This window comes from Juglans regia, chromosome 5 (genome assembly GCF_001411555.2).
Source record: "Juglans regia cultivar Chandler chromosome 5, Walnut 2.0, whole genome shotgun sequence".
In the NCBI taxonomy this organism is placed as follows: Eukaryota; Viridiplantae; Streptophyta; class Magnoliopsida; order Fagales; family Juglandaceae; genus Juglans; species Juglans regia.
The window spans coordinates 2,807,040-2,819,116 of record NC_049905.1 but is presented as its reverse complement, the minus strand read 5'-3'; the positions used below and the strand labels follow the sequence as shown (position 1 = coordinate 2,819,116).

The following is a 12,077-nucleotide window of genomic DNA, read 5'->3' as shown; positions in this document are numbered from 1 at the left end:
TATATAAAATAATTATTTTTATAAAAAATAACTAATTACAAATACACAATTTTTTTATAATATTTCTGGAAAGTGATTTGAGATTCTCCACTACTGCTACGATGATAGGTGCCAAACAAAGTGACGGCAAAACTTTTGCAAAAGAAAAATAAGATCACAATCAAGATTCTTAACGATTTTCAATCTGATCTTTCAATAAAGTTAAAGGCACAATTAATGCCACGTCATTGTAATTAAGCTTGCTATTTCTTTAAAAAATTAAGTATTCAAATGTTCTTGAGCTTTAAGTTTTTTAATCTAATTTAAATATAAATTTGAAATAATTTAACCTAATCCGTTAGTTAATCAACAATATACCCTTTATTGTGGTTCTTCTCGATGCCCATTTTCGTTAAGAACATTTTTATTTATAAATAAGTGTAAATAACATAATTTAATAAAATATTTATATAAAATAATTTGATTTGAAATATAAATTTTAAATTTTAAATTTTATAAATTAAATTTTATTATTTAATATTTTATGCATAGGTAGACGGCTTGAATAGAATAACCCGTTTATAATAAAAGAGAAACATTATTGAAAATAGAAAAATAACAAAATTAAGATATAAATCATCATACACGTAATTACATCTAAAATCTACTCCATTATGAAATTAAAAAAAGTGAAAAAAATAAAAGACCAAAAAAACTAGAGGCCCAAAAAAAAAAAAAAAGAAACGAAAAAGGCAAACCACTACAATATATATAATCATATATGAGGAAAAGAAATTCTAAAATATAATTGTCATTATCAATTTGGAATCTTTCGTCGTCGTCGTCATCACTAGGTTCAACTACCACCACACAGTCTCTCTCTATCTCTCTCAATAGTTGCGGTTCCCCTTCAGCCCCCTGGCACCACCGCAGCCGGCGGCTATACGGGTCTGGATCCTCTCGAACTCCGATATCCGGCAGGGGATGGTGATCCCGCCCTGGCTCTGAAATCCGTATTCCTCTTCTGCTTCCCTTAGAAGTTCACCAAACAGAGGATGGTTGAAGTAAATCACGGGCACCAGAACCCTGCGAAAGTCGCCGTCCTGTTGGCCGACGTACACCGCCAAGTGCCCCTTAGGTACCGCTACTTCCTTCTCTTTGATGGGTTCATGCCCAACGGGTATATAACCAGAGTCAGGCCGCTTACAACACAGTTTTTTCGCCCCGTTCGTCAACCGCTGGCCCCAGGTGACGAGCTTCGACATATGTTTGCAGTTTGACTTGGGTTTGCTCGATGGTGGCGGTGGTGGGTTGAGCCGGTGGTATCTGGTTCGGATCCGGGTTTTCCGGACGATCCATTTAGAAGCCCGGACTAGCCGTTTGCCAAGCTTGAAGCCTCTGATCTTTCTCATCGTAAGTTTCGGGACGAGAGTGAATAAAACGAAATGGGGATGAAAATCACCAGAAGGAGAGCGATTTTCTTTTTTGGGTTTTCTCTTTAGCGTGAAATGGTGGTGTTCAGGAAAAGGGCCATGGATCGGCGACGGACATGGTGAGGCGGAAGAGAGTGAGGCAGACCTCAGAGAGCGAGGTTGGTATGTTTGACATCCTGGATATCTCTACTCCGTGGAGAGTCTTTCATTCGAAACTAAACAAAAAACAAGATTCAGGGTTCAGTTCGGCGGTTGTCTTGATTCCCAGGGGTGGAAGAAACAGTACTCCTTTTATGCTTGGTGGGATTCGAGGAAGAAAACTTTCAAAATTAGGCACCAAAAGGAACAAAAATATCAGAAAGGACTCAGGAGAGGAGAGAATTTGGGAAGCAAGTGGTCGGAACGTACTTAACTTGTAAGGAGAGCTAAATAGGGAGCCGCACAGAAAGAAAGCGGAAGTCAAGGGTCAGATGATAGCATATGTGGCCTCGGCGAGATTTAGGAGACGTTTGGATTTGAAGATGACTTAAGATGACTTGAGATGAGTTGAGATGAATTGTGAATAGTAATGAGATGAGTTGTGAATAGTAGTGAGATTTATGAGTTAAAGTTGCTGAATAGTAATAAGATGAGTTGAGATGAGCTGAGATGAGTTGAGATCACTTAGGAATCCAAACGAGTCCGTACACGATGCGTGCGATTGATAGCATTACATGACACGTAAAATCATTTATAATGTATTATACTAATTTCAAGGATGAGAATATTAAAATTCAAAATAACAAATTTTAAAACAAGTGGTCAAAATATGTAAAAGAAATAATAAATAAAAAACGAATATTACGGAATTTTCATATCATACGTATCTAATTCATAAAGCATATCTAAACGTGGTGCCTAACAAATATGAGGAGTTTGACTTTGGATATAAATATTGGAAATTTTAACGTATGAGGATCAAGTGGTTAAATAAGATTATATCGTTTTTTACTTATTTAATCATATATCATTCATTTATGAGAAATATTATAAGTATAAAAGATATTTTATAAAAATAAACTTATAATCTGATGTGATATATTAGATTTATTACATAATAAATATAATTTTATAATACGACGCATCATATTGAATTATGTTAATTTTTAAAAATATTTAAATATTTTTATGAGTAAAATATTTCTCTTCATTTTATTAGTATTTAAAATTTTTAAACAGACCATAATAAATAATAAATAAAGTAAAACTCACTTTATAGATGTATTGCTTTTGGTTAAAGTCTGAATAATAAATTTATGAAGAAGATTGCATATTTGACTGGTTGTGCAGGCACGTGCTAAGCGGTTGAGGGTAATGTTTGGAACGTGAATTCAATTTAATTAATTTCAAACTAATTGATAGAATTTATTATTTTTTTAAATTCTTATTAAAAAAATTAATTTTATTTTAACTTATTCGTACATTTAAATACATATTTTAATTTATTTATATTTAAATATATTTTAATAACTTCTAAGAGATTTTACTATTTATAAATGAATTTAAATAATTTAAAAAATAATATTTATAATTGTGAAGTAGTATAATTTTTTTTTAAATAAATAAATACAAAATTCACATATAAAAAATATATATAAATATATATATATATATATATTATACTAACCCACTGCACGACTGATTTAGCACTACTGAATTTGAAATCAACGGAGAGCATCAAAGTAAATGGGGGAACAAAAGCAAGAATCTGACCTCACCCACGTTGTTTCGTAGAAATGGGTGAATTAGAAACGTACGCATCTCTAGAATGAATGAGTAAAGACAAAAATACCCAGTCTGAGGTTGATACGGTGTAGTACGGCATAATTTAGGACTTTGTTTATCATGCTAGCTTTCGAACCTGTGTAGAGCACGTGGCAAGCATTCCCATTGCTGCTTCGTAGAAACTCTTCTTGCAGATTGGGACCACCTCGTTTTCCTGTCTCCGAATTTGTTTGCCTTCTCTTTCGTTTCTTTTATGACATCAATATTCGACTTAATTATAAAGATCTCCAAAGATTCCTTCCAAACAAAAATATCTTCAGTGTTTTTGAAGAATTAATAAATATAATTATTTTAAATAAATCATATCAACAAATATAATTACAGACAATAACATCTAAAATGGAAAAAAAAAATTAGATATATACAAGGATCTTAAAATTTGACGTATTATAGTAATAGATATTAATTTATAAATATGATTTTGTAAACTAAGCATTGTTTAAAATAAATTACATGACATTTATGGTAGTTTAATTAAATTCTTTAAAAAATATTGAATATAAATGTTAATTATATTTAAGAAAACTTTATAAAAAAAATTATAAAATTTAAGTTAAAAAAATTTGATAAAACAATCTTTATAATTTTTTTATAAATAAAATTATAAATACAAGACTATTCGAAAAATAAAATTTAAAGAAAGTCGACAAGATAAGAATGGGTGGATGAAGTCCAACACGCCTTTGGTTAACACGCTCTCACCCTTTGCCCAAAAGACCGTCCACCATTGACCGTGACGCCCGGAAGGAAGAACGGTCCAAGACTCCAAAACTTCTCAGTAATATTTTATTTAATTTTTTAATTTTAATCCCATCCAATCTTTCAAAAAAACGAGATCCGAACTTTTTCTCCGTTCCGTACGGTGCGTACTTAATAAACGATTTGTGGGGTCCACTTAGAGTTAATCAGTTCTGACAGACTTTTCAAAAAAGAGCATTGCTAGTTTGCTATACAACTTCTATCACACTTCACACTTCACACTTTTTTAAATTTTTTAAATTTTTAATATTTTTTTGAGTTTATTTTTTTTAAATTATTTTAAATTTTTTATTCATTATTCATATAATAAATATGAATAAAAAAATAATAAAAATTAAAAATAATATGAAGTGTGGAGTGTTAAGAAATTGTAAAGATTTTTTATTCATAAAATGCTGAGACCTGGTGAGCCACGTGGACTAATAAGTCAGCGTAACGCGTGATTTATTCTAATGTGGTGGGCCGGGCCGTAGAAATAACCGGCCCAAAGGTTCTGCTTTTTGTCAGTGGAGCGTGGAGGCATCCTTTCCGGCTTTCAGCCATCCTTTTCTCTACCCTTAGGCCCTAGCTTTGAGTTTGTGCTCTCTCGATTCAATGAACTCCAATGTTCATATATAAGTATATAACATGAAAAATTATACACACCAATTATCATTTTCACATCATATATTATATATAATTTTTTTATATTTTTCTTCTATTTAATATGTGATATATGAATGATGAGTAGAATAATTCAATTATTTTAAAAATAATAAAATAAAATAAAAATAAGTGTGATATATAGTATATGAAGATGATAAGTAGCAACAAAGCTCATATAATATAGGAAAAATTATATTTTTAAGTTAGTGTATAGATTACAACCAATAAAATATTAATATGTTATAATTTCGTAAATCAAATCTTATTATTTAAGTAATATAAATGGTGTGATCTACATACCGACTTAATAATAGAATAATTCATAATATATTAACAAATAATATATATATATATATATATATACACACACACATAATATATTGTCTAGGAAAATTAATATTCATTTTTGTATGCTTAGAAAAAAAGAGGTGTGAAAAAATAAGCTTATCTAACTCGATTGATTAGTGCTTGTTTAGGTAGAACACATGAAAATGATGTCTTTGGCTGTTTAATTTCCGTCAAACAGAAAGACAACTTGATATCTATCTCTATATATGTCGACGTCAACACTACAATTAACTTAATTCCTTTCTTTTTTTCTCCTAATTTCCAAGCAATATATATACAATTTTAAACCCTAGAATTCCATCATGACTGATAATAGTGACAATTTTAATTTATTCTTTTATAAAATAATTTGCAGTGTAAAACTCACGTAAAAAAAAAAAAAAAAATTGTAATGATATGCATCATTAATCTTAAAGATAGTGTATAAGCATTAATTGGATTTTAACGATTAATGTTGACTTTTCTAAGCATATGTAGCATTTCCAATAAAAGATTGAATTAATATAAAATAATCATGTTGTCGTACATACCATAATGACTACTATTTTTTTTTAAATGACTACCATAATAACTGCTTACCAACAAATAATACATTAAAATTTAAAACAGTGATAAATTCAAATTGCAGATTTTTAGATAACGTAAAGATGAATTTACAAATAAATTGTCGCATTAATATATAACCGGGAAAATAGTTTTATTTATTAATTGTACGTACCTTGACATGTCGTACTGGTACCGCCCAGCAGAATAATCAGCACGTTTTTAGCCTCTTTCACGCCACAAAATAAAAATTAAAAATTAAAAATTTTTATCAAATAATTGGTGGGAGAGAAAAAACCAAAAAGGAGTGTTGTGCGTTTGGAACTTAAACCACTCTCAACTCATCTCAACTCATCATTATAATTTTTTCAAATTTCAACACAAAATATAATAAATAATTCAATTTTTTTAAATTTTAAAATAATAATAATATTAAAAAATAATATTTTAACAATATTTTATCATCTCAACTCAACTCAACTCAACTCATTTCAACATCCAAACACAACCATATCCGTGTCCTGAATTTAATTTTGAGTAAAGCTATTCTTACGGCTTCCGGTCCTGCTTTTAATTCCGTTATATATATATATATATATTATTTTTTTAATATTTTTTTTATTTAATGATTAAATAAATATTTTTAATGATATTATAATTTTTTTATATTTTTAAAAAATATTTTATAATATTAAGAAAATATATATATAAAAATAAAATAAAAAAATACAATATTTAACACTATCGATAACTCCAACGGGACTGGAAGCGGTAGCTGTAGAGCCGCCTTTAATTTTTCTCTTTTATTCCGTACATTATTTTTATGAAAAAAAAATATATTTTTGTTGTTCTTATCCGGTGCATTACTTTTTCAAGCTTTTCTCCCAAGTTCACGTCAGAGTTGGATTCCAAAATCCCGCCCTACGAGAAAAAAATATTATTTTAAAAGAAATATTTTAATAATTTTAAAGATAGAATTACTTAAACTTATATTATAGTTTCTAAATAAAGACCGTAGGTAATATTACTTTTTTCATTTTCGTGAGTATAAGTATTAGGCATCGTTTGCTTACTTAGTTTGAAACGAAATATTTTGTTAAAAATATTAAAATAAATTTTTTATATAATATTTTTTTATTTTAAGATTTAAAAAAATTAAATTATTTATTATATTTTGTTTAAAAATTTAAAAAATTTATAATTATTATACGAGATTAGATAAGATAATTTAGATTAGATAAGATAATTTAAGCTTGTTTGTTTTTACAGATGATATGAGATAAGTTAAAATTAAAATTAAAAATTTGAATAAAGTATTGTTAAAATATATTTTTTAATATTATTTTTATTTTAAGATTTGAAAAAGTTAAATTGTTTATTTTATTTTATATTAAATATTAAAAAATTATAATGATGAGGTGAAATAAAATAAAAACAAACAAGACAATTTTGTTTCTATAAACTACATCTTTCTCTTCCTTGGTGATAACATAGATACAACTTCCTTTAAAATTACAATATGTTTTAGTTTTTTTTTGTTTTTATCGAAGTGACTATGTGACTATCACTTTTACTAATTATTCAATAAAAAAATTATTTATATTCTTTTAAGATGTACAATTCTCATTCATTTTTTTAAAATCAATTGAAAAATTTATGACTCGCATGAAACTATATATTTTTTAATATATAGTAGACCACATTTTATTTTAATGGAAGTTGCAAAACTTACACATCCTAATATTATATTTAACATTATTCCAATATAATAAAGTATAAAATAATTGCACCAATGTCTTTATATATTTTTTCCCTGTGTTTTGAATCGTGATACATTCATGGGCACAAAAAACATGGAAGGCCAAAAAAAAGTACGTTACTATTCAATTTATGTACTATTAATGCGTATGTGTTTTGCATCCGTATCTCAAGCATTAATTAATTTGATCCATATATATATATAAGTCATTTTATTTAGATCTATGGAAGACACTTGCGCTTGCTACAAACGATAGAGTGACGAAAATGCATGCATTAATTGATGAAGAATATATATATAATAAGATGTTACGTGCCTGAGGTACGTATGCGCAGTTTAAGGTACTAATATATTTTATTAAAATAAAAATAAAGTACATATATCTTATTATTTTATTACTAATATATATCTTAAAAGCTATTGAAAGATAGGCTATTTATAAATTATTATAATACTTTTCTATTATAATGAATACAAAAAGATAAATCTACATAAATCTATTTTCCTATTATAACGTATTTTTAAATTGAAAATTGAATCTATGATTATTATTATAATAAATCTGCTTTATTAGCATATTTAAAGATATTAATAGTAGAATAGAAACCAACGGAAACTATAAAAGTAGCCATAAACAGAATATAAAGGAAAATACAATTGTATCCTTGTGTTCTGTAATTATTACAAATGGATAGAAAGTTAATGAAAACCAACATATTCTGTTAAAACAATAAATTTCTGTTAAAAAAATAAAATTTCGTTTCATAAGTTCTTTATATATATGAGAAGATATATATTTATATCTTCCTAATACTTAAAAGCATGTATAAAGATGAACAGTAGTGAACAGTGGCACCGTTTTCTTTTTCCCGTTGGTTTTCCTCGTTACCTTCTGAAATTCAGTTCGAATTTCAGTCTTCCTCTTCGTTCGGTTAGCATCATTTACACACTAAAAATATCTAATCATGTAAAATATCTGATCTTCACATATAAGAGATGAAATATCTGATCTACACACAATTCACATTTACAGAACAATTCTCAAACTCAACTCGAGGAAGAAAAAAATTTCCCGTGCTCTTGAGATTTCTTCTCGCCGTTGGTACGCCGTTCACTTCTAATTTCACCTCTAACTTTGTTTTTCTCTTTTCTGGTTCTCGCATATATGTTTCTGTTTCTCCGTGTGCGTTTGAGTGGGGGAGACGGAGGGAGACGGAGGGCTGCGCGTGGGGGACTCCGAAGGTGGGTGCGATGGTCGCCGCCTTGAGGGGGACTCCTCGGTGGTGGCCGTGAGCTTCGGTGGCGACGTACAGCGGCGCGACATGAAACAAATGGGTGAAACCCATTTTCGTTCGGTTTCCGTGGGGGAGACGGAGGGCTGCGCGTGGCGGCCTTCGAAGGTGGGTGGGATGATCGCCACCTTGAGGGGGACCCCTCGGTGGTGGTCGTGCCCTTCGGTGGCCGCGTACGGCGGCGGAAAATCATATAAATGGGAGAAACCCATTTCCGTTCTCTTTCCACGGAGGAGATCCATGGCTGCGCGTGGGGAACATTGGCGGTGCCAGGGATGCTCATCGGCGTGAGGGGACACGCCGGTGTTGGCCGTGATGATGGCCGGCGCTCGGCCGCAACGGGCTGCGCTGGAGGAGAGGAGCCGAGCTCCGGAATCGCGTAGGAGAGAGAGAAAGTTTAGAAATAAAATGTTTTCCCAATAAAATCAACTATTAACTATTTATATGTTGTATTATTCTACAATTTTCCATCTGAAAATATTAAATAATAGTAAATTTTTTTTTTTTTGTTTACAACTCTACTTTTGTTCTTACTAGAATTTTATATTGTTCAATTTTTTATATAGGTTAAGCTCCGTGAAGTTGAAAGTGGAAACAAAATATCCGAACAACTAGCTGCTTATAAAAATATCAAAAGTATGGATCTTTTAACTTTTTAGTTTCATACTGTGAACTAATAACTGAAATAATTTATTTTGCTTCTCTGATTTTAGAATCTTTTAAATCAATTATTTAATATCATTTATTCAATATTTATTCTGCTTGAACTTTGAGCTGTATTAAATTATAATTTCAAATTAAATGTTATTCCAACATATTTAAATGTTATATCTTATTAGTTATATATGCATGTTTATAAAAAAAAAAAAATTTAAAAATTGTTATAAAATTGCTCATAAAATTATACCGACAAATTTAGTTCTATATGTAAATACTTACATCAATATTTACAGTTTTACCCATATAATTATACATAATCAATTAGTAAAATATTAAAATTTTTAAAAATCGAAAATTTAATTAAATAATTTGATAAAATAGAGTATACATTCAATAAAATTAATATTGTGCATAAACTTGTATTTTAAAATATGCTTCAAGAACAAAACGAAATAAAAATTTTATGAATATTAATAATAAAGTTTGTAAATAATAGAGATGTACTTTCCGATTAAATAATTATTAGATTTTAAAAAATGAAACATAACAGTTGAATAAAAATTATTATAAAATTGAAATATTTTTAAATTATAATTTCCTAATCATACCTCTTCTGCTATTATTTTACTACTAAACAATTTGTTTTCATTTTACTATTTATATTTGAATTAAAAACTTCAGAATTTATTCTTATTGCAAAATATGAAATTAAATTAATTCAATCAATCAATATAATTATATAATTTAATTAAAAATAAATTTAATTTTATAAATTTATTCAATTTCAAAAAAAAATTTAAAAAATTGCTATAAAATTGCTCATAAAATCCTACCGACAAATTTAGTTCTATATGTAAATACTTACATAAATATTTACAGTTTTACGCATATAATTATACATAATCAATTAGTAAAATATTGAAATTTTAAAAAATCCAAAATTTAATTAAATAATTTGATAAAATAGAGTACACATTCAATAAAAATAATATTGTGCACAAACTTGTATTTCTTCAAGAACAAAATGAAATAAAAATTTTATGAATATTAATAATAAAGTTTGTAAATAATAGAGATGTACTTTCCGATTAAATAAACTTTCAGTAGTAAAAGAAACAATTATGTAATATTTAGTCGTTTTAAACTCTACTTTCAGTAACCAAAAAAACAATTATATAATATTCACTTTCCTGACTTGCTTAAACATATAGTCTGTCTAAATCTATTATTAAAGACTTTAAACAATTATAGTTTACTTAAACAATTAATTATATTATCTTCATAAACCTAATCATTAAATTCTCTTATTCTATACTAGATGTTTATATTTTAAAATAATCTAATACAAGGCAAACGTGCATCGCACGTAAATACACTGCTAGTATATTTATAAATAGTAGGTTGGCTGCTGAGAGCCTGAGAGTACTAGGAAACTTCGATGGCCATCCATTCATGTCTTGATAAGGTTGGTGACATGGATAATGGAGATGATATTCAAGAAGTTAGGCAACCTGCTGCCAATTAATTAGCCTGTGACGAAGAAAACCGCTCCACTTTGTATAGAAAAAGGTTGTACAATATTGACTCATTGAGTACCATCAACTTTTATTCGTTTAATTTTTTATTTAAGATATTATTATATTTACGAATAATTTATTTATTTATTGAACGAGTTTGAGCTTATTCATAAGCTACTTAATTTTGATAAAATAGATGATTATATTATATCTTATAAATTTATTTGTAATTTTTAAAAAACCAATTGAGTTTCTATAAACATATATCCTTGTATATATATATATATATTATATTCCTATTATACAATTTAATAAATATGAAGTTATATTATAATTAAATTTTATTGTTTAATAATTAATCAAGATTTTGTGAATATAAATGAGTAATTTCATATATAAAGAAACTATTCTTTTTAATAATGATATATATGAATAAATTATATAAATAAATATATATAAATTATATTTTAAAATAATAGTCTATATATGAATAAATTATATATATATAAATTATAAATAATCTTTAAAAATGAGCTTGCAATTTAAATAAATGAAAAAAGAAGAAGTAAAAGTCAAAATATGTATATCGAAACATTGATCGAAATGATTGAGCTCCAGAAATAATAAGGCTCTATTTGGAAATTGAACTGAATTGAGATCAATTTAATTCATGTTAATTTTAAGCTGAGTTTAATATTTAAACACTCAACTCTCAAATCATTAAATTCGTCTCAACTCAAAATTTCTTTACATGTGAGACCCATAACATTTTAACTCACTAACCTCTTTACACGCGGAACCCATGGGTAGGTGGTCATTATGGTATGTGGCTGTAATTTTTTTTAAGTTCTCATAAATACATCATTTTAACATCTAAACATATATAAATTCATCTTAAGTAAGTCTTAAAAAATATTATTCTACTATTTTAATTCACTATTATTCATAAAAAACTCAATTCAACTCAACATCTAAACGGATTTAAATGTGTACGTGCATGTAGCAACAGTACTACATTTAAGGCTTTTATCGAGGATCAAATTTGTTGGGAAAAATTACAAAAGTTGTTGGAAATAAATATTTAATTGTTGTATAGGATTCGCAAATATCTCGTCTTAAACGTTGTTTTGTGGCAAAAATATAAAGAGAAATTATATTTGTAATCGTGAGTATGCAGGTATCGTACAATCGTTTTAAAAAAAATATATATATATAAAATCTATATGAAAAGAAATTAATTTTTTAATAATAGATTTTACTCTTTTTTAAAGTGACTGTACGATATTTATATATTCTACGATTGTATATAGCATTACTT

At 27.6% G+C, this 12,077-nt stretch overlaps 1 protein-coding gene across 1 annotated transcript; it reads right to left on the bottom strand.

Annotated features, from left to right (window-relative positions):
• Window positions 1-585: 585 nt before the first annotated feature.
• LOC108990786 (auxin-responsive protein SAUR36-like) lies at window positions 586-1,883 on the bottom strand. Its single transcript, XM_018964876.2, has one exon. It carries the CDS (start codon window positions 1,389-1,391, stop codon window positions 870-872), a length of 522 nt encoding a protein of 173 aa, XP_018820421.1. The 5' UTR covers window positions 1,392-1,883; the 3' UTR covers window positions 586-869.
• Window positions 1,884-12,077: the final 10,194 nt, after the last annotated feature.